Source organism: Microcebus murinus, chromosome 13, assembly GCF_040939455.1.
Source record: "Microcebus murinus isolate Inina chromosome 13, M.murinus_Inina_mat1.0, whole genome shotgun sequence".
Lineage (NCBI taxonomy): Eukaryota > Metazoa > Chordata > Mammalia > Primates > Cheirogaleidae > Microcebus > Microcebus murinus.
In genome coordinates, this window is record NC_134116.1 from 62,334,698 (window position 1) to 62,358,934 (window position 24,237).

The 24,237-nt window shown below is 37.2% G+C and overlaps 1 protein-coding gene and 1 long non-coding RNA gene across 2 annotated transcripts in view; both read left to right on the forward strand.

Annotated features, from left to right (window-relative positions):
- Positions 1-1,205: 1,205 nt before the first annotated feature.
- INTS6 (integrator complex subunit 6) overlaps positions 1,206-24,237 on the forward strand; it is an 89,733-nt gene continuing 66,701 nt past the window's right edge. The window contains exons 1-3 of the mRNA XM_012782645.2: positions 1,206-1,838; positions 2,215-2,292; positions 3,107-3,256. Coding sequence (XP_012638099.1) covers positions 1,728-1,838; positions 2,215-2,292; positions 3,107-3,256 — 339 coding nt within the window. The 5' untranslated portion in view covers positions 1,206-1,727. The remainder of the gene's footprint in view (positions 1,839-2,214; positions 2,293-3,106; positions 3,257-24,237) is intronic.
- LOC142874874 (uncharacterized) lies at positions 7,883-23,658 on the forward strand. The gene is made up of 2 exons (XR_012922455.1): positions 7,883-15,702; positions 21,147-23,658. It is a non-coding gene; the product is annotated as an uncharacterized LOC142874874 (long non-coding RNA).

Consider the following 24,237-nt stretch of genomic DNA (forward strand, 5'->3'; position numbering starts at 1 on the left):
TTCGTTTTTTCAAATAGTGTAATTGAAGAAAATGTATTCCTAGGACATGTAGGAACGGATTCATTACTTCAGGTAAGACGACAGGAGCTTAACAGAGAGTGTCTTCCCTCGTGAGTATTTGGAACGAGTCTGAGAGGCAGCATATGGGGAGAGGAAAAAGCACTGGCAGGGTTCCGGGGAACCCATTCTCTGCATTATCTGGGTCAGCTGAAGTCACTTTTTTCACTTTAAAATGAGGGTAAGGGATTATAATTTGCTAAGGTACCCCCCAGCTTTGAAATATATTCTATGGTCTTCAGTAAACAGGGCTTTAAGAAAGGTGCTTCTTTGATATGACCAGTCAGGTTTTCCCGACAATAAAACGGACAACAAACTTTCATAGTTTTTGCAATCTTCCACTAGGTCCTTTTGGGGTTGGGTTAAGAAAAATAGGGTTAGTTCCCTTTTGGGGGGGGTCCCCAGAAGAGAGCGCTCGGGGCCTGCTGCGGGCCCAGCCCTCCCCTGTGGTCGCTCCCTAAGGCCAAGCGAGGCTCGCCCCTCTTCTTCACTCCCCAGCAGGAGCCGAGGGACTGGCAGAGACCAGTCCCCGGGTCATAAACAACCTCTCGCTTCCCCTCCCCCGCCCCGGGCCCGCCCGCGCTGGGGCCGGCCCTCCGAGGCCCAAGACCCTCCTCAGGAGGGCGGCCGCGGGCGTGCCCTGTTCTCCTAACTGGTGTTTGTTCACTTTACTCAGCCCTCCTCACTCGTCCACGCTATAGTCACACAGGGAAGCTGACACCAGCCCCCATTTCCCTTCCTCCGACCCCTATCACCTCCAACAGCCAAGGAGAGGCCGACCGCCCTGACGCGCAAGCTCACAGTCGCGGCCTCCCTGCGCGCGCCGACGCGGCCCCAGCCCCCACCCGCGGTCCTTCCGCGGCCCGTCCCCGCCCCTTCCCGAAGCCCGCCTCCGCGTCTGCCCGCCCGCTGGATTGCCCCTCACGCTCGCTCTCGCGCGCACCCGACGCCCCGCCTCCGCGCGTGCTCAATAACTGTCCCCGGAGCCGGCCTACTAGCTTCCCCCGCCCCTGAGCTGTTTGAATATGCTAATAAGAAGCTACGGACTAGCCAATAGAATGGCGGGGCGGTGCATCACGTGGTTCGGGGACGTGTCAGGGGCGGAGCCTCTGCAGCCCCTGCCCGAGTTAAAACCGGAGTGTGAGAGAGAAAAGCGCTTCAGTAGCGAGAGGGGCTGAGAAAGTGGTGACACCGCCGGGGTGCGGAGGGAGTCCCTGAAACTTCTCCCAACAGCCCCAGGGCCAATCTCCCCTCAGCCCACTCCCCTCTTCGCCAGCTCCCAGGTCCCCACTCCCTGCACCGGGGGTGGGGTGGGGAGCCAGGCCCGTCTCCCGCTGGGACACACACAGGGGCCGGGAGCGGGGACGGGACCCCCGAGGCGGGGGGGACGGACCGACAGAGAGACGGCCGGGCGCCCGCCCCAGCGGGCAGGCAGGCAGGAGGAGGCGGAGGCGGGGGTACGACGGGGAGGACTGGGTCTGGGGAGTTTCCTCTCAACTATCGGGGGAGAAACTCCCCGCAGCCGGAGGAAAGACCCAGACGGTGTTTTCCTCCCGGGGGCCGCGCTCCCCCGCCCCGCGTAGCGGCGGTCGCCGCCGCCGCCACCGGCGCCTCCACCTCTACCATCTCTTTCTCCACCACCTCGGGCCCCGGTGTCCCCGGCCAGCACTATGCCCATCTTACTGTTCCTGATAGACACGTCTGCCTCTATGAACCAGCGCAGCCATCTGGGCACCACCTACCTGGACACGGCCAAAGGCGCGGTAGAGACCTTCATGAAGGTACCGACTGACCGAGCCCGGGCGGCGACCCCGGCCCGGCGGCCCGCTGGAGGCAGGGTGGGGGGAGGGCGGCTGGGGGCGGCGGGGCGGGGGTGTCGGGGACCTGACTGCGGGAGCTGCCGGGCTCGGGGACCCCCTCCCCCACCGCGCGGGCGGGCGGGCGGGCGGGCGCTGCGAGCCGGGCTCGGCCCGGGCCCTAGCTCCGGCTCCGGGCGGTGTGTGGGGAGCGATCTGTGTTTGGGGGGCGGCGTGGAGGGGTGGCCGCTGCGTGTGCGGTACTGTGGGGGCGGCGAGGCCGCTGGGCGCCCTTCTCCGCCTGGTAATCTCGCCTCTGTGCTTCCCTCTTGCCCGCCCTGTTCCTCCTCCCGTTCCGCAGCTCCGTGCCCGGGACCCTGCCAGCAGAGGAGACAGGTATATGCTGGTCACTTTCGAAGAGCCGCCCTATGCTATCAAGGTAACAGCCCTCGCCCTCCCCCTTTCCTCCCTTCCCTTCCCTGTTCCTTCCTCGCTCGCCCTCCCCGCCCCCCCATTCACCCTTCATTATGCTCCCCTCCCCCACCCGCCGCGCTCGGGGCGCTGAGGTCTCTTCCCCTGCGGGCTCCCACCCCCTCCCCCGCTCGGGAGCGTCCTGGCGCAGCACGGAGTCGCCGGGCCACCGCCGTCCCCTCCCCGGCCCGGCCTGGCCCGGCCCGCGCGGCGGCGGCGGCGGCGCTGCGATCAACATGGCCGACATTTCCCCTCCGCGGCGTGAGCGGCAGCAATGAACTGTGGGGGATATTTATTCAAGTTAGCCCGAGTGACAGCCGGGCCCGGCCGCGCAGAGCCCCGGTTTGCATTAAAGGGGAATCGGCCCGGCCGCCGAGGGAGCCCGATGGGGGGCTGTGAGGCTTGGGCTTGTCAGAGCCGTCCTAAGGGGGCCACGGGCCGGTGGGACAGCTGTAGGTTAACTTCGGAAGTCCTATTCCCATCTGCTTTCCACTAGCACCTTCACATGTCCGCTTTTTGGGTATTATGTTAGGTAGTAAATTTGTCAGTGAAGTTATAAAGTACTAAGGCTGTTAGCTACCAAAAGCTATAGAGCAAGTAGGTTTATTTCTGGCCACCGTTTGAAAGTTTCAAATAATACCATGATATGGTATTAATACATTAACCAAGCTGTAACAACCAAAAGTGAAGAGGCTACTTGGTGCATGTCAGATTAGAACAGCTGTCCGTGTGTAGCTGGCTTTAAAAGATGAAAAAAAAAATTCTTACATTTTTCTTTTCAGGCTGGATGGAAAGAAAACCATGCAACGTTTATGAATGAACTGAAAAACCTTCAGGCTGAAGGACTTACGACTCTTGGCCAATCCCTAAGGACAGCTTTTGATTTATTAAATTTAAATAGATTAGTAACTGGCATAGACAACTATGGGCAGGTAGGTTGAATAAGGTGGCAAAATAGTTACCTTTTATTTTTGTGGAAAAACAGTCCAGTCCAAAAACTATATAACATAAAATACAAGTATAAAACATTTCAGATTAAAATACAGTGTGCACATTGTACAAAGGTAAAACTCTCACCCTGTTGTGTATGGTTTTACATCCCTCGTTTTTTTTCCTCTTTAGAATGCATTTGTATTCAGAATTAGAATCTGAAATTTTTGCTATGAAGCTGACATGAATTTGGTTTTAATCCCTTGGAAGTTCACTAAAGACATAAAAGGGAAAACATCTGCCTCACCAAACTCAGTTACTCTGATACTCTACGCTAGGCAAATGTGCAACTGTTTCAGTGGATTACAGACACTAGTTGATTAGTGGTTTCTCTATATCAGTGAAAGTGTTAGAGGAAATTATTCAGTTTGTTCTATCAGGGTTTAATTTAACCACAGTGTATATGTATTACAAAAGGTAAGAAGATTTTCATTAGAGTGCACTGGCTGGGTACATTAAGGTTTCTCTTTAGAAGCATACACAGTTAACGGGCAGGAAAAATTCTGAATTGCAGATCTAAAGATTTGTTTTAAACTCCAAACCCTTGGCTGAAAGACTGGAAAATATGAGGGAACCCTTCCTTCCTTCCATAACTCCCTCAAGTCCCTTTATTGAACTTACTTTCATCTATTTGAGGATGAGACTAACCTTTATCACAGGATGGTTCACTAAGGAACAACACAAGGTGGTCCCTCATAAGTTTTTGTGACCCTGGAAATAAAAGATACTGAAGAATGTGTAATGGTACATATAACAAAGGAATATTCTCAAGGAGTTCAATTATTATGTTGTGCACAATACTATTACCGTAGTGGTATATTTAGGTATGTGTTGCGTTCTTTTCCAAAGTTCCATAGTCCCCTGTTATCATGAGTTTCACATATTTGTGTGACTATAAATTTTATTTGCTTTATATAAAAGAAACTGAACTGTTACCTCATTTACAAATCTTTATGCTTTACTTCTTAGGAATAACTATTCGGCACTTAAGAGTGTTTGCAAATGGTTGAATTTAGTCCTATATAGCATTTAGAGTGTACATTACAATTCAGAGTCATTTTACCAAATTGAACTTTTTAATTAGGTAAATGTGTATTTTCTTACCACATTAATATTTCTATTTTTTCCCTTCTCTGCAGTGCTTTATTTTGCAACTCCATGCTTTAGGTAGATTTGCCACGAACATTTTGGTTTGTTTCTTAAAATAATGATTTCTTTCTCTTTCATATTCCTTTGTTATATGTAGTGCTACACAGTATTTTATTGCTTAAGAGTTTCATCCAGTCTTTGAGTTCAAAGATGTTTGAAACTTACCATTTTGTGGTTACCTGATTTGGATTGTCAGTTGTCAATGTATAGCAGAACTATTAATTTCCCGTTTTTCTGCATCACATTTCGTAAGTGGGCAAGACATTTGTACACATTTACCTCCTACTATCTATTGAAACTATTTCTTAGGATGTTTCCTTAGAAGAATGACTTCTAATGGAGAAGCTGAGGACATTTGTAACTTAAGCTTGTATTTTCCTTTTCTCAGTTGCCATCTTCCACACCAGAGAACACTTTAGTTCTGGTCTATAAAGAAAGGTTACAAAAAGTTTGAGGGCAATGTGGTGCTACTGTGTTGTTAACACTTTGACCAAGAGAAGAGCTGGGCCTGAAGATTGGGATGTTACTGTTTATTAATTCAACAACAGGGAGGGATAATGCTTCTCAATTATTTTGATGAATAAGCAAGGATGCAAGGCATGATGTTAATGCTTATGTCTTGAATTGGCACATAAAAATGACACTGGCATTAAAATAATTTAAGAAGCCACAGTTTCCAAATGAAAGTGATTATTTGAGTAAAGAGTATTCAATTAGAAGAAAACATCTTTGCAGAAGATTTTTTTCATCATAAAACTGTTTTTCTTGCTGATTCAAACACTTTATATATTCTGTTCATACAAAGGATAAATTAGGAATTTCAGATGTCTCACATATTTAATACTAAATACCATTCATGTGTTTTCTTCTTTGTAAAAGTACTTTGTATCTGCCTGTTTTCTGTGGAATACCTTTATACTGTAACCTCAGTTTTTTTAAGTGCTTCACTTTTCATGCTCTATACTAGGATCTGTGGAGCCCACAGTACTAAATACTTATATATAATCTCAGTAGTTGAAGGAAATGAGAAAAGGTGAGTTAGGTGGAAGATAGAACATAACTATTTTATAGAGCATCTAAAAACTTTATAATAAGTTTCTAATTATTTTCTTAAATATCTAAATGTGGATTAATGCGTATATATTTATTTGTATATTACATAGATAATCCTCTCTCCCCACATACATGCACATATATGATTTTCCACAACCGATTGCAAGAATATTAATGTCCATATTGCATTTGTTAGTTAGCATACCTTCGAATAAAATATCTTTTGCATTACTAGCTAGGATGCTATCAGAATTTGCAGAGCACCAGTGAGGTTAAAGTAGCTGAGAAAAAAGCATGATTCTTTTGAATATTTTCATCAACCACTTTGGGTATCCTACTAAGAAATTCTGTGCCTGTAGAAGTTTTTGTAAATAATTTTGATAATTAGTACCATTTGCTCATATTTCTACAGTCCTGGAACAATGTGTAGCCTCTAGTCACTCTTTGTAGAGGACCTTAAAATTGCTTATCATTGCAGATAAATTCGATAACATTTTTTCACATGTGTTCAACAGTTTCAAATAATGCTGACCCCCAGAGCCACTGAAAATCTGAACCATCCTTAATACCTAAAATTAGGAAATGTATAAAGTTGTAGAAGTCTGATTAAAGTTTTATATGTAGATCAGTTTTTTTATACTGTTTGGAATTGCCCGTTTTGATTAGTGTTTTCAACATTGCCTCTCTCTTTTTTTAAGTTAGGTTTCAGTTAGCTGCTATTCAGATTAGCTGCTGTATATTACTCTGGCCTGTAACTCATCATTTTTGTTGCTGACCTGACTCCATACCTCACTGTACAATATATTAGTACTGATTAGATTGTTTCAGGACTTAGAATGGCACCTGACCTACTGTGTGTGTACCCTTGGTAAAGACAATCCTTGAGAGATGATCCTAAAAGGAGATAATATATGTATTTGATTTTTTGAGGACTTCAATAATGAGGGTTTACGCCTCATTGAAAAATGGTGGCTTTAGAGGTAAGATCAAATTGAATGATTCTTAGGGAGAATATTAACTAGTTTTATTCTTTGGCATATAAAGGTCTATTTATGAATTTAGCAGATAATCCAGGAAAATTACTGCGGATTCTACTTTTTTCCCTTTACTGAAGTAGTACCTGTTTAGTACTCAAGTAGTACAAGATAAAGGCTTCTCTTTGAAGGTTACCAGGTGAAAAAAAATAGTGAAAACTTGGCTGGGAACGGTGGCTCACGCCTGTAATCCTAGCACTCTGGGAAGCAGAGGCAGGTGGATTGCTCGAGATCAGGAGTTCAAGATCAGCCTGAGCAAGAGCGAGACCCACTCTCTATTAAAAAAATAGAAAGAAATTAGCTGTACAACTAAAAATATATATAGAAAAAATTAGCCACGCATGGTGGTGCATGCCTGTAGTCCCAGCTACTTGGGAGGCTGAGGCAGAAGGATTGCTTGAGCCCAGGAGTTTGAGGTTGCTGTGAGCTAGGCTGACGCCGCAGCACTCACTCTAGCCTGGGCAACAAAGCTAGACTCTGTCTTAAAAAAAAAAAAGTGAAAACTTGATTCTCATTTGGGGTTTTTGTTTCCCCTGTTGACCCAAGCTGTCAACAAATGTATTAATAATAGTTTTGTATATACACATATTTTGAGATGAAAGTATACATATTTCCAGATGAAAGTACATTACTATATGTGAACATACTATGCTGAATGTAAACTGGAAACACAATGATGAATGGTATTTTGTAAATTTTTTAAGCCCCTTGATTAAAAAAACTTAAATTGTGGTAAAAAACATAAAATTTGCCATTTTAACCATTTTTAAGTGTGCAGTTTAGTAGTGTTAAGTATATTCACATTGTTGTGCAACCAGCACAACTTTTTCATTTTGCAAAATTGAAACTCTGTATTCAGTAAACAATAACTCCTCATTTCCTCTTCCTCCTTGGCCCCTGGCAACCACCATTCCACTTTCTGTTTTTATGAATTTGGCTACTCTGGATACCTCATATAACTGGAATAATAGAATGTTTGTCTTTTTGTAACTGATGTATTTCACTTTAGCATAATGTTCTCAGGATTTATTCATACTGCAACATGTGTCAGGATTTTCTTCCTTTTTAAGGCTGAGTAATATTCCATTATATGTGTATACCACCTTATTGCTTCTCCACTCATCTGTTGGTGGTTATGTGGGTTGCTTCTACTTCTTGGCTGTTGTGAATAATGCTGCAATGAACATGGGTGTGCAGATATCTCTTCAAGATCCTGCTTTGATTTCTTTTGGATGTATACCCTCAAGTGAAATTATTGATCATAATGTAATTCCATTTTTGATTTTTTGAGGAAGTGCCATGCTGTTTTCCATAGCAGTTGGACCATTTTTTTTTTTTTTTTTTTTTGAGACAGAGTCTCGCTTTGTTGCCCAGGCTAGAGTGAGTGCCGTGGCGTCAGCCTAGCTCACAGCAACCTCAAACTCCTGGGCTCGAGTGATCCTTCTGCCTCAGCCTCCCGGGTAGCTGGGACTACAGGCATGCGCCACCATGCCCGGCTAATTTTTTACATATATATCAGTTGACCAATTAATTTCTTTCTATTTATAGTAGAGACGGGGTCTCACTCTTGCTCAGGCTGGTTTTGAACTCCTGACCTTGAGCAATCTGCCCGCCTCGGCCTCCCAAGAGCTAGGATTACAGGCGTGAGCCACAGCGCCCGGCCCAGTTGGACCATTTGACATTCCCACCAACAGTGCACTTTGTCTATATCCTTACCAACACTTGCTATTTTCTTTGAGGTTAGTCATCCTAATAGGTGTCAGGTGATATCTCATTGTGGTTTGTATTTGTATTTCTCTAATTTATGTTGAACATCAACATAGGATTTTTGGGCGTTTTTGTGTTGTCTTTGGAGAAATGTCTGTTCAAGTCCTTTGCCTATTTATAAGTTGGGTTTTTTGTTGAGTTTTAGGAGTTCTTCATATATTCTGGATATTAATTCCATATCACACGATTTGCAAATATTTTCTCCCATTCTGTGGATTAGTTTTTCAGTCTGTTAATTGTGTCCTTTGATGCACAGTTTTTTGTTTTTTTTTTTTGAGACAGAGTCTCACTCTGTTGCCTGGGCTAGAGTGCTGTGGTGTCAGCTTAGCTCACAGCAACCTCAAACTCTTGGGCTCATGTGATCCTCCTGCCTTAGCCTCCCGAGTAGCTGGGACTACAGGTATGCACCACCATGCTGGCTAATTTTTTTTTCTATATATTTTTAGTTGGCCAATTAATTTCTTTCTATTTTTTTAGTAGAGACGAGGTCTCGCTCTTGCTCAAGCTGGTTTCGAACTCCTGACCTTGAGCAATCCGCCTGCCTCGGCCTCTTGGAGTGCTGGGATTACAGGCGTGAGCCGTGCCACGCCCTGCTGATGCACAGTTTTTAATTTTAATATAATCCAGTTTGTCTATTTTTACTTTTGTTATATCTACAAAATGATTGCTAAATCTAGTGTTGTTGAAGCTTTTCTCCTATGTTTTAAGAGTCTTACAGTTTCAGATCTTATGTTTAGGTCTTTCATCTATTTTGAGTTAATTTTTGTATATGGTAAGGTAAGGGTCCAACTTCATTTTTTTGAATGTGTATATCCATTTCTCCAGCACCATTTGTTGACCAGACTACCCTTTCCCCATTGAATGGTCTTGGAAAGTGTCTAAACTTTTAAGTCTTCTAAAATGTATTTTCAATAATTGTTACTGGTGGAGAGGGGACTTTACAGTCAAGCTTGCTTAAGTGTTTTTTCCCATCTTTATTGTATATAAAAAAGACAATGGCCAGAAATGTGAGAATTGGAATCCCAATCCTGACCTTGCCATTAAATTACTATGTAACATTGGGCAGTTGCATTACTACCCTGTGCCTCTGCTGCTGCTTATTTCAAATTGTCAATAATGAAGCCATTGTACCCAAAGTTGTCTCAGAGGTAGTTGATAACCATAGGGTGGTGCTTTTAAGGAAAGATGTTAAATGAAAACATGGGATCAAGTACACGGATGGTGTTGTTAAAGAAATACCTTAAATAAAAGCTGGATGTAACTTAGCAGAAAAGTCAGAAAGTCATTCTTTTGTAGGAATACTTAGGTGACAAAAGCACATGCTTTAGGGTTCTTTAAATTAGGGAGCTCCCCCTAGTGTGTTTAAGATGAGATTTACACATTTGATTTCCGAGGAACCTTTGAGGAGCACATGTGTTGGTAAATCAAAGGATATTTTAATAAAATTTGACTAAGCTCAAGGTAGTATAAAATGCATATGATTTATTTCCTATTGAGCGTTAATTTAATAGTAGTAATTCAGATGAAAATAAATATTTCAAGACCTAAATTTTCTTTCAAAACACTTCCCACAATGTCTTAATAATTTTATCCTTTTATCCTCTCTTTGTTTTCTAAAGAATCAAAAAAAAACTGGTCATGATCCTTAAAAAAGAAAGAAAAACAGTATTTTAAAGACATCATGGAATTCTTAATTAGAAGGTTTCCAAAACAAATCTTAAGTATAAAAGGCAATAATAATACATTGTACTTCTCCTTTAGAGAAATTTACTTTCTCTTCATGTAAGAGAATGTCAATAATTATATGTTAAATTATATTCACTAGAAATTAAAAGACCAGGAACAATCTAATATTTGAATGAAAGAATTCTGCTTATTCAAATATTTTTAATTGATTTCAGGTCATTTGTAGTTAGAATTAGCTAAAATGATTATTTAGCCATGTTCATGTCATGGGTTTTTCCAAAGAGATTCTATAATATTTTATAATTTATTAAGTATCATAAATATTAAAATTATTTCTGGCCATCATAACCTTTACTCAAATTCATATTCTAAAATTATCTTGGTAGAATTTTTCTTTTTAATTTGTTTTTAGAGATGAAGTCTTACTGTGTTGGCCAGGCTGGTCTTGTACTACCTTGAGCTCCTAAAGTGCTGGGATTACAGGGGGGAGTTTATTATTATTCTATACAATTTAAACATTGTTTAAACATTGTTGTCGGATTGTAAACAAAATGCTGAAGCTTTTTTTGCTTTGTTTTGGTTGTCTTTTTCCCTGATCTCTTTTCCTCCCCTCAACATTTTTATTGGACTATAACTTAAATACACAAATATGAAACCTAGTGAATTTCTATTTACACTCTTAAAAAAAATTGAGATTTTACATCTATCAAGAGAATTTTTCGTTTGACTTTCTATGTTTTATTATGATTGTTGTATAGGGCTTTAGAATGAAAGTAATGTTAGACGTTTATTCCATCTTTCTCATTTTATAGGTGAAGAAAATAAGGCCCAGAAAGGTTAAAATGCTTAATTTCTTTACACTTATGAAATATTTAACAGATTATAATTGGTGATGGAACCATTACATAGTTTTTATTAGTAATTTGTGTTGTTTAATAACATTTTATTTAAAGGTACAGCTAGTAGATCTGAGTTGCTTTTTTTGAATTTTGTCTATTGTTCTGTGATGCAGTATGAATTTTTTGACTTCCTATTGCAAACTGGGAATTTCATTTTGTCACTGTGTTACATTTAGGTTTTCTTATAACACTGTATCTAAATACTATTTGTTACAATATTAGCTTTGGTTGGAGTTCTTCCTCCCTCGTTTGGAAAAAAGTAGGAATAGGAATGTAAGGGATAATTGACAGGATTTTATACCATAATTGTATTAAGGCCTAGATTCTAATATATATTTATATATATACAATATATGATATTGTATATATCTAATACAGTATCTAATATGCAGTATATATTTAATGGCACTTTTTTATTTTTTTTACTTCGTTATTAAGTTTCTGATATAGTTAGCTGTATAGTAATACTACTTTGTAGTATGCTAGCCAGTATTAGGGCTACATTTATAATTTTACCTGGACAGTTTTTTAACTAGTTAACTACTGTTTTCCTTTGACTGAAGGTAATTTTGAAAATTTCTAACATTGTGTCTTAAGATTCAGAAAAATCTGACTGGATTGGTTTATGAATTCCCATTCCACCCATGTCCTGGCAAGTCATATAACCAACCTCTCAATCTCATTATCCCTACCAGACAAATAGAAAAAAAGGAGCTATCTTGCAGGATTGTGATGTATAGCATAATTTGTTATTGTAACAACCTATTATCATTTTTGTGAATTTGTTTTTATTTGAATTTTAAACATTGAAATTATGGGTTTTTTTAATCCTGCTTTTTGTTCAGAACAAACAGTGTGGTGATATGGAATGAAATGCTTTATTAGAACTGGCTGTGCTTGACTTTGCCACTCACTAGCTTATGTTGTATTGACAATTCCCTTAAGCTCTCTAGGCATCAAGTTTCTCATCCACAAAACGTTGAAAATACCAATCTTGAAAAATTTCTGTGGGGATTAGAAATAATATTTGTTAATCACCTAGTAAAGGGCCTGTGTGGCACATTGTAGTAACTCATTTGATGATGATTATTATCACCCCCAATATTATGGTAAACACTTAGTAGGATACAAGCTTTTTTTTTTTTTTTTTTTTTTTTTTTTTTTTTTTTGAGACAGAGTCTCGCTTTGTTGCCCAGGCTAGAGTGAGTGCCGTGGCGTCAGCCTAGCTCACAGCAACCTCAAACTCCTGGGCTCGAGTGATCCTTCTGCCTCAGCCTCCCGGGTAGCTGGGACTACAGGCATGCGCCACCATGCCCGGCTAATTTTTTTATATATATATCAGTTGGCCAATTAATTTCTTTCTATTTATAGTAGAGACGGGGTCTCGCTCTTGCTCAGGCTGGTTTTGAACTCCTGACCTTGAGCAATCCGCCCGCCTCAGCCTCCCAAGAGCTAGGATTACAGGCGTGAGCCACAGCGCCCGGCCAGGATACAAGCTTTTTAATTATGAAACCTTTGACAAAAGCAAAATTTAAGGTTGTTCCATAACCCAGTGTACAATCCTGCATTGTTTAACAACAGGGATACATTCTGGGAAATGTGTTGTTAGGAGATTTTGTCATTATGGGAAAGTCATAGAGTGCTCTTAAACTTAGATGGTACAGCCTACTACACACCTAGGGTACATGGTATTTATAGTCAATTGCTCCTAGATATAAACCTGTACAGCATGTTACTCTATTGAATGCTATAGGCATTTGGAACACAACGGTAAGTGTGTGTGTATCTAAATATATCTAAACATAGAAAGGGTACAGTAAAAATATATAAAAGATAAAAAATGATACACCTGTATAGGGTACTTACCATGAATGAAGCTTACAGGATTGAAAGTTGCTTCAGGTGAGTCAGTGAGTGAGTATTGAGTGAATATGAAAGCCTCGGACATTATTGTACACTACTGAGACTTTATAAACACTGTGTTCTTAGGCTAAACTAAATTTATTAAAAAGTATTTTTCTTTTATAATAAATTAACCTTAGCTTACTGTAACTTACTTTATAAACTTTTGTATTTTTTTAACTTTTTGAGTCTTTTGTAGTAACGCTTAGCTTAAAATACAAACAGCAATATAAAAATATCTTCTTTTTATCCATATTCTATAAGCTGTTTTCTGTTTTTAACATTTAAAAGAAATTTTTTCTTTCTTTTTTACTTTTTAAGCTTTTATTGTTAAAAACTAAGACACACAAACATTAGCCTAGGCCTACACAGAGTCAGGATCATTTAGACATCACTAGGCAATAGGAGTTTTTCAGCTACATTATAGTCTTACAGGACCAAAAGGGGGCCCATGGTTGACTGAAACATTGTTGCATGGTACATGACTGCACATCCATCATGAGAAGCTAGAATTAGCTATTCAGTGTTCCCTGCTAATGTAAAATTTCTTGCCATAGAGAACGATGGTTTTTGGTTTTGAATGGGAACTCTGTAGATTGCTCTGAAAATACTTCCCTTTTGATGTTACTGAAGTCTTTTTCCAAAATCTCAATTTATTTTCTAAAAAGTTTGATAACAGTGAGTACTTTTATTCTTTTTTAAACAAGCATGTTTTTAACTTTCAAAGCAAAAAAGGTTTTAAGCTTTGAGGAAGTTTAGAGTGGAGTCCATTTTTAGGGGTTTATATTTATGTGTTAGAATTCAAGCTGGTGATGATTGGGATGGAGTGTAGGGGAGGATGTTCTTGTCCAAAAGGCATGTTAAGTGTAAAATGTATGATTGCTTTTGTTTGTCATGTAGATTTATATGAGAAAAAACATAATAGGATAAGCTTTGGTGGGGTTTTTTGGTAGGAAGTTTTTTTTAGGGCATATATGATTTGAAATTTGATTATTGGTTTTCGAGAGATATAATTGTACATAAAAAGAACTTCAACTTAAAAATCTTACAATTAAGAGATTAGTTGTAACCAAAGGACAAATTTATGTCAGTTTAGTGGTTCTAGTACTATTGCCTATTTAATAGGCGCCTTAAAAGAAAATGATATTTCAGTATTCTCCATTAACTAGTTTTGCCCATATAAATTGTGGGACTTGTGGTGAAGGTCCTTGGAAAGATTATATCATCCACAAAATGTTATTATGGACATGAGAACAGTTCTGAGTATGTGAGGAAAGCAATTATGGTATTACTATTAGGTGATATAATTTGTAACTAGTAAATTATAGGATTTGATACTGGCATGTTAAAGGAAAACATTGTCTTAAAGCTACTGAACCTTGTTAGATAGTAGGAAACAGCAACAAAATCTAGTGGTGGTTGTGGGGTTTCAGCACAGGAAATGTCCAAATAGAATTATTCTGAAAGAATAGAAAACAATCAGTTGTTTTAAATAAGGAATTGAAGATGATTGAGTATGCAGTGTACTGTGAAGGGTTAGGCTGCAAATGACAGTAGGTGATGTTACAAAGGCTTAGTCTGCAAGATAATGATAAGGTATACTTTTGGATTATCAGGAATTAGCAAAATGATGTCTTAGTGGCCTCTGGAAGTTCCTCAGTTGGGATAGTTCTTGATCATTTATATACTTTAGCAGGCAACAGTGTAAAATTTTGAATTTTAGTCATGCATTCCCATTTCTCAAATTAATAAATTAGAAAGAAAAACCAAGAGATTGCAACCAGAAGACTGGGCCTAAATGATGTAGTAGAGTAAAAGATCTTCTAAATTTTATTGTTAACCCAGAATGGGTAATTTATAATCCCAAGTGAGATTATATTGAATGCAAATCCTGATGTAAAAATGTATTATTTTGTGTTCTGAGAGTTTCCATTTAATGAGCTATAGTAACATTCTAAAACATGTAGCAGTCTACACAGTCATCCATATGTGACATCTGCTTCTTCATGAGGCACATTTCTAAGGTAAACCATTGGTGGATTTGTATGTATAATTATGAAGGTTTATAAATTTTTTAAAAGTATAGGCCCAAATACTATGTAGTTAGATGTTTTTATTTCTAAAAAATGTCATCTATTTTGAAAATTTGAAATCTGTAAAGACTTGAATGTATTTGGTACAATCATCAATAAATGTTTGAATCAGAATCTAACAAGAATGGATTCCTAGAAACTTTTATTCAAGTACGTATATTTATATATAGTATATTTGGAGAAATTGAAGTATTTTCTCTGGAAAAATCTTAGTGAAATTGTGTTAGTCCTGATTCTTTCCTAGAAAACTAAAAATCAGTGTTTTTAATAAAGCAGGACCTCTTAAAGTTAATCTCATGTTATATCTTATACAATTAAATTGTTTTCAGGTTGACCTTCAGCCATAGCATATGGGAAATAATATACTGTCTGAGTTTTGTAAGTGATTATGACGAATTTTTTTTCTTTTTAAAATTTAGTGCTTTTTTGCTAACTTTCCTGGTCTGAAACATTTATTAGGCAGTTTCTCTTCATTTTCTTCTATGTAGTCTTAAGCAATTTATGTAGAAAGCTGTCATAGAATTCTTTCTTATAGAACAGTTGTATGTGGGAATTGTAGTTTTTGAAAGCATATTTGTAGTGTGGATGTTTAGAAAGAAGTAACCATATGATCTTTCTCTACTTTGTCCTACAGTCAAGGTCTGCTTGTTATAGTGTTTGAGATTGAATTCAGTGCTGAGTTCAAGATGTGATTTAACCAGACTTTTGCAAAGGTATTATCTGTAGATTTTTTTGGAAATCAACAACCCAAGGAGATGATTAATTCCTTATCTTTTTTTTTTTTTGAGCTATGGTCTCACTCTGGGTAGAGTGCCACCTTGGGTAGAGTGTGGTGGTGTCAGCCTAGCTCACAGGAACCTCAAACTCTTGGCTCAAGGGATCTTTCCTCAGCCTCCCGAATGGCTGGGACTGTGGGAGTGTGCCACAAAGCCCGGCTAATTTTTCTATTTTTAGTAGAGACAGGGTCTTGCTCCTGCTCAGGCTAATATGTTAATCTTGAGAGAATAGGCAGATTTGCTGAGGTCAAATTAAGTTTTATTATTATTGCTATGTAACTTCATTCATCTGTGTTTGCAAATGTGCTTATATCTTTTATTTTTTTTACTTAAAAAATATTTCTGCCATGTTTATTATTACATGCTTTGCTGGAATAATTTTTTACCAAGTGAACATTACCCAGTTCATTTAATATAATGGATGTATTAGATTCTTTATCCAGAATGTTAGTATTTCTTAAGTAAAATTATATTTATATTTCTTTTTTTTTTTTTCCCTATATTTATATTTCTGATATCCTCATTACTCTTTCTTTGCTGACATAAGCACTATTTACCTATTACTACCTTTTAGGTATTTCTAAAACTAATTTATTTGTTAGAGTAATCTTATTCAAACTTTAGACTCCAGTTCAAATGTAAAGCTCAAAAACTAAATTATTAATGTTAATAGTTCAGATATATTGAATTTATATTACTGTCCTTTGCAGTTATACTTAACTCTATCAATTACTGAGTTGCCTTAATTTTTTTCACAAAGTCAAACTTTAGTAATTTAGTAATTCTTCAGTTACTATGGTGACTGTTTCTTACATTATGATTGCTTGGCTTATTATTTAGATCAAATTACAAGGTGGAGTTCCTTAGTCATTTATTAAAATAAATACATGGAATTCCCTCCTACTTTTGCTCAAATCTTATTCCATCTGTTTTTAATGCTGCTATATTTTTAACATAAGGAATTATGTGGTTGAATAAAAGTATTGGTACACGATTATATAATGGAATTACTTGAAACTAAAAATATTTTTTTAATGTAGAATTTGAACATGTTTTTCTGTAGTTACGGACCTTAATGTATTCTAAGTTACTACATTTATATACACTAGCAGGTTTTTTAAAAGTTTTATTTTTGGATACTAGGCACATTTTAATTTTGAAGAATATTTGTTTTGAATATGTAATAAATGCATATGGTTAAAAGAAGTTGAAGTATTATAAAAAGTTATATAGTTGCTCACTTCCATTTTTCAGAGGCAATCAGTTAATCAATTTCTAATCTATCCTTCAGGGATCTTTTGTATATAGTCAAAGGTATTATTTTGAAAGCACTAATTTCTTAAGATGAGTATTTTAGACTTGACATCAAAAGACTCATTTATGCCACACCACTTGAGATTTTTAACAATAAAAGTAATAATCTTACTGAAATTGAAAACAAACTTAAAACTTAAAATTCCGGCCTTGAAATATTGATTGAAATGTAAGCCTGTCAAGTCTTTTTAATTTTTTTCCTGCCCTGAAATGATACAAGCACCTGTCAAGTTTTTATTGACTTAAATAATTATATTTTCTTTGGAATGTGTAATTAACCATTTGTGTATTCATACCATAATTTAATGAATCTCCCCACCTTTTAAAAAATTAACATTATTGACAGTGAATTATTGAATTGACAAATATAATTAGAACATAAAAACTATGATTTCATAGATTATATTGCTATAGTTTGAAGCTAAAAATTGATTTAAAGAAAAATATTAAGTATATAAATATTAGTACAGGGAATAAACAGACATGGAAAAAAGTTCTGATTGTGGTATGCACATGTTTGAGTTTTAAGCACTGCTGATCTAAAGAATGCTATTCTAGTTGACTTGCTTTGCAAAGTATATATTAAAAGAATCTTCAGTTTATATAGTTTTAACTGTTTATTTTTATCAGTAATATTATGACTAATATGTTTTTGGATGTGAATTGAATCCTAAGATGCAATTTTTAAAATAAGCTTAAAATAGAAGAATATTATATTTATATTAATGTTTCTATATTTTAACATTTGCTTTATAGAATCTGAATTTTGACAAATTCATATAACCAAATACCAGAAAAATTTTCTAAATGACTATGAGGTGGTTTCTAATTTTAGATGAACATATTTTGTCACCTCTCTTATCTATGGTAGTAGAGGAAATAGTAGGATAGATAATGCAGATTTTTTAAATATATTTTTACTGCCTTTGCAGATTCTAAAGAGATGTAAATAAAGGGAACCTAGAGATCATCTTGTCTTGCAATTTAACCATTACAAAAATTTTAATGACAATCATCTGAAATACATATCCAGTATATGGATGAAAACCTTTAGTAAAGTAGTACTTATCTCTCAAGACAGTCCTTTCCAGCTTTTAACATTTTTGCTTGTTGCTATTGTGCACTTGAAAAAAAAGTTTTAGACTGAGAAAAAGCACAGTCTATTTCTAGAAATTTTTTATTAGTGATAAGCTATGTCCTAGGGATATACATCTCATTTGTTGAATTCTATGGGCCATTACTTTCCTGGCATATAGCAAAACATCTAGTTAGTGTGATAGCTGTGGGTTAACTAAAGACACTATCACAGAAGAGCCAGAGAGCTAACCCTTGGTGCACATTTTTCCTTCAACAGAAGCCTAATGCCATGGGAAAATTGTAGTACAGAAAGGCATTTGGCTGTCTTTTGTGGGATTGTTTGAAGGACTAGCACACATGGTGGAATGTGGTGACACTGGAAGAAAACTTGGGCTTTTGGTCCTACACCAAAGCTAGCACTACGATGTTTACTGACTGCAGGGCTGCCTTACTTTTGCTTCACAAGATCAGTTATGACCTGTTTAAGGGCACAGTAAAATTCTTGTGCTTCTCCCCTACTACAGTTTCTTGGGTAAAATGAAAAGAATTCTGGTTCTGAGATCCCAGTTAATGTTTGTGGGGGAATTCTCTTTTCAAAATAACTTTAAGATTTTAAAAAACATTTTCTTTGCCAAAACAGGTTTTAATGGATAATATTTGCTTACCTTAAGTGCAGTCTTTAAATTTTGTTGTTACTGAGATTTTATGCCTTAACTGAATTGTTTGATGCCGTGATAATCAATTGTTGAGAGAACCTGTAATAGGAAATTTTAGGTGAAGTGAAAATTTTTACTTATAATATCTTGTGGCAAAATCCTTTTACTTAAGAGTTTTGACCAATATTAAAATCAAAATTTTCAAATGACAAAAAGGTTCCTATTAGTAAATAAAACTCTAGGCAGAACATTATGCTTTGTATTGTATTTTCTAGTGGTATGTCTGGATTTCTTTATGTCAAGAACCACTGCTCTGAGAGTAAAACAAGTGAATTTATTCTGCTTAATGGCAAAAGTAAACTTTTAGTCCCTCTACTGGCTGCCTTTGTAGTAGCAGAGTTCAATTTTTTAAATACCTTATAATTATGAAAAAGGCTATTTATAACTTTATGACCAAGGTAAATATTGAGGGAAATTCCTAATGGATTAACTCAATTGAGTGTCTTTATAAACATACTTATTAAGAATAAAAATGTAAAATAATTGATCTTAAATGAGGATTTGAGAATTATTAAGCTACATAGGCATGGTACCAGATAGCCAGTTATATTATATTGCAGTAATTAAATCATAAACTCTAATTTAGACTTTTGAAATGTTAAAATTTTAAATTATTTATTTATTAAAAATATTTTTCTTTTTTTCTCCTTTTTTCTAATGAGATAATAGTTGATTGATGGTATAAAAATTATTATTTTTTTAAACATGAAAAAAATCTTATAATACTGGCAGACAACTAAAATTGTATTTGAAATTGCCGGGTAAACAATAATGTTGACAGACAGATGCCAATTGTTTATTATGCAGCTGCCAAAAATAAGTGTACTTACTGTAAAAGGCAGAGGAGGAGAAATGCAAACCTGTATATAAGAAAACTTTATTGAGCAACATGTTCTGGTCACTTTCTGCTAGTGATTTAGAAATTCATGCTTAAATAAATTTGCTCATGTTAAACATTTATATAATAGAGGTAGGGATACTTTTTTCTTGAAGAAATAAAAAACCTCATTTAACACATTGACTGCCATATCAGAAAAAAAATTTTTTTTCTTGAGACCACTGGGTTTTATTATGCAAATAGAATAAAAACTTTGATAGCAAAACAATCGTTAATTTAATGAAAAATTTGTTATTTTTTATTGTTTTCTATGCATGAGTTATATGCAACTTGAGAAATAGTTCACATGGCTCCCAAGGGGAAGAGATGTGTGAGTTACATATGCTTCATTAGGCCCCTGGGCTCAAAACTAGTGTGAGTTAAATACTACTCATGTGGCAGTTAATGTGTTAAACATTGTTATTCTCATTTTTAATAGAAAATAAATCTGACTTTTTCAAACTTTAAATTCAGAAGGATGTATTATTTTTTCTTGTGTTCATATATATACTCTGAAAGCTGGCTTAAGTTACATATATTTTAAAAGTGAACATTGCTGTACAGTGTGTTTTATTTCAATGTGTTTGTGTTGGGGGAAGGTATTATACATAAAAAAATAGATGGGTAAGAAATCACAGAACAATAGCAAATTCAAATAAAGGAATGGTCCTACTGTAGTTAATTTTACTGCAGATTTAATGTATTAAATTTACTGCAGATAGAATGTATTAAAAACAAAATAAATAACCTGATTATAACACCATTCATTGTTGGGTGAATATGGCACAATCCAGGTTGGTATGGAATTGTGTCCAAGAGAACTTAGCAGCTACTAATAGGACCTCCAGGTGCTGCAGAAAGACAGTGTGATTTAGAATTGGAACGTCTTATTAAGATTCTGTCTTTGCTATTTACCAGCCAGGCCAGTTAGAGTTATATAATTTAATCTCCGTAAATATTGTACCTCACCCAACTTTTTTTATAGCATCAAGTGAAATAATATATGTCTTACTGTTATCATCAAGAGCCTGGTTATAGTAATTTCAGGTATGGCCTTTGGAGAGAGTATTTTGTATATTATGAGACTGGTAAAAGTTTCGACAGTGCTGTACAGTGTGTTTTGTTGTCTAGGAAAAAGTAACTTTGATTTTAGTGTTTGCTTAAATAAATCTAATAATTTAGACTTTCTGATAAGTTTTAATACATTTGAACTTGATTTGTTTTAGGTATGCACCTTAAAAAAGTGTGTATTCGCCTGTAATCCTAGCACTCTGGGAGGCTGAGGCGGGCGGATTGCTCAGGGTCAGGAGTTCGAAACCAGCCTAAGCAAGAGTGAGACCCCGTCTCTACTATAAATAGAAAGAAATTAATGACCAACTAATATATATATCAGCCAAGCATGGTGGCACATGCCTGTAGTCCCAGCTACTTGAGAGGCTGAGGCAGTAGGATTGCTTGAGCCCAGGAGTTTGAGGTTGCTGTGAGCTAGGCTGACTCCATGGCACTCACTCACTCTAGCCTGGGCAACAAAAGTGAGACTCTGTCTGAAAAAAAAAAAAGTGTGTATTTGGCCAGCTGCAGTGGCTCATGCATGTAATCCGAGCATTCTGGGAGGCCGAGGCAGGAGGACTGCTTGAGCTCAGGAACTTGAGACCAGCCTGAGTAAGAATGACGAGACCTGTCTCTAGTATAAATGGAAAGAAATTGGCCAAACAACTAAAAATAGAAAAAATTAACTGGGCACAGTGGCATGTGCCTATAGTCCCAGCTACCTGGGAGGCTGAGGCAGGAAGATCGCTTGAGCCCAGGAGTTTGAGGTTGCTGTGAGCTAGGTTGATGCCATGGCACTCTAGCCCAGGCAACGGAGTGAGACTCTTGTATTCAATTTTGGGTGGGCACCATCATCTATAAGAGTCTGTTACACAGTAGATTGTTATTAATTACAAATATGACTAATTTTTTGGCCTCTAAAGTTAATTCTCAGTGTGCTTGTATAGGAATAAGAATGTTTGGGTGTCAGACTTTTCGTCAGAAAAATCTGACTTTGACTTATGTTAAAATGTAGAAGTGATACAAAAGACCTACTATAAGTATTTGATCTGTGCTGGGGTGGCTTTCAGAGCTTTGCTGATTTGGTTTTGAAAGGCAGCAAGTCAATAAAAACAGTTTTTGCTTAAAGGTAGAAGCAAGATACAACAGTTTTTGAAGATAATAGGACATCTTGGCTTTATCTTCTCTTGCCAGTTTTTGAGCTGAAATCCTTTTGGCAGAGACCAAGAAAGAGAGGAGAGTAATTTTTATGTGTACATGTTATGCATAAAAGCAGAGATTATATATCATGTATGTAATACTATTCCTGATGTATAGTAGCCACTCAGTAAATGTTTGAATGATTAACATGAATGAGTATATAGTGGACGGTTGGACAGACATAGGAGGGAGGTAGTGCTCCTTTTTATACCCTGGTAACCCAGCAAATTCATGAGTTATGTCTTAAGTTTGGGGAATACTCATTTATATTGAGGTAAAGGTAACATACATCTGTACTTTTGGAAGCTTGTTGTAGCTTGAGTAATTCTAAAAGATTCTGTGAACTTGGGCAGGTTTGTATTAAGCTATAATCAGTGAATCAGTGAATATTTTAAGTGTTCAAATGTATTGTGCTCAGTACTTAGTGGTATGGAAAAGTAAGATATGCTCCTTGCCTTCTGTGTATTTAAACACATGAAGCGGTAACAAACAAGATGGTATATTTTTAAATAATTGTAAAAAACATAAAATATACTTTTTTATAAATTTTAAGTGCATAGTTCACCAGTGTAAGTATATATTCACATTGTTGTGCAAGGTGATGTATATTTAAACTTATATTTAAATTAAAAATTATTTGAAAAGGAGAGGATAAATGCTATATAGGGAAGTGGTATTCAAAATGCGCTCCATGAAACCACTCAATCAAGATTTATTTGAAGAAACATTTATCTTATTTTATTTAATAAGAATAGACTTAAACTGGGCCTTAAAGAATGAGAGGGAGGAGTTGGATAGGTTGTGAATAGGGGAAGGGAAAAGCATTCTACTTGAGGGAAACAATCAAAACTAAGAGGTAGGATTGAACTTTTCCTGAGAAGACTTGCATTATTAGAATTTATTATTCATTTTGAGTGTCAATGGTGTAAGAGGCAATATAATGTAATGTTTCCCCAAATGTGTTCCTTTTTAACATGAATGTTGTAGAGGAGGAAAGAAGGGTAAATTAATTGATGTTTTCTTCCTGTAAGACTCCTGTGACATATTAATGCTGCTATGAATTGAGCATCTTCTAGAAGTTATATCCAGCATATTTTAAGTTTTTATTTAACCAGAGGAAGCTGTGTCCTTCCGGAAGCATTTTTTTCTTGGGCACCAATTAGAAAAGTGCACATGCCAGGTATAAATTGTATGACTTGATCAAGACATTTGAGGCCTTCCTCCCAACTTTATGATGATTAGGTTATCACATAATTACTGTAACTATAAATTCATGTAACAAATATTGAGTATATACTGTAATATACTAGGATTTGAAAGTTATTTAAATGTAAGGGAAAGGTTATGTAGAACCATAGAATATTATATGCATATAACCCTTCTATACTCTTGTTTTTCTAAGTGTGGAAATCAGCATCTCCTAGCCTGCTGTCTTGTTAGAAATGCAGGCTCTTAGGCTGGGCACAGTGGCTCACACCTGTAATCCTAGCACTCTGGGAGGCTGAGGTGGGAGGATTGCTTGAGCTCAGGAGTTTGAGACTGGCCTGAGCAAGAGTGAGACCCCGTCTCTACTATAAATAGAAAAAATTAGCCGGGCATGGTGGTGCATGCCTGTTGTCCCAGCTGCTTGAGAGGCTGAGGCAGGAGAATCCTTTGAGCCCAGTTGTAGGTTGCTGTGAGCTAGACTGACTCCAAGCCACTCTGACCAGTGCAACAGAGTGAGACTGTCTCAAAAAAAAAAAAAAAGAAAAGCAGGCCCTTAGTCTCCATCACAGATCTACTGAATCAGAAGCTGCATTTTTTTCAAGAACTCCAAGTGATTCATATGCACATTAAAATTTGTCATACACTGTTCTACATCATATCTAACAAAACTTCTTGCTACCATTAGTAGCAGAAAATTGCTACCCATTAGAAGAAAATGTGCTGCCATTAGTAGCAGAAAATTTGATACCTTCGATTTCAAACACAAGGTTTATTCTCTTGAAACTTCTGCACTTCGTCTTAGTTTCATCTTAGAGAGTTATATAGACTGTGCTTAATATCTCAAATGAGTGCCATTTATATGTAAAAGGCATGCTTACATTTGAGTTCCTTACCAAATAATGTCACCTAGAACTGATCATAGTATTGATAGCATGGGTTGGCCAGATATTTGAGGGGAAGTTATTTTGCCTTTTATTTAGAGCATTTGAAAGCCTTGTGCCACTGTGTTCATTACCCCTGCTGCTGTTGTTTTTGTACTCCTTTCTCCAAGCATTTTTCGTTAGGTAACCATCCTTAATTTTAACTTTTCATCCTGGATTATTGTTAAATTTTGCTTAGCTCAG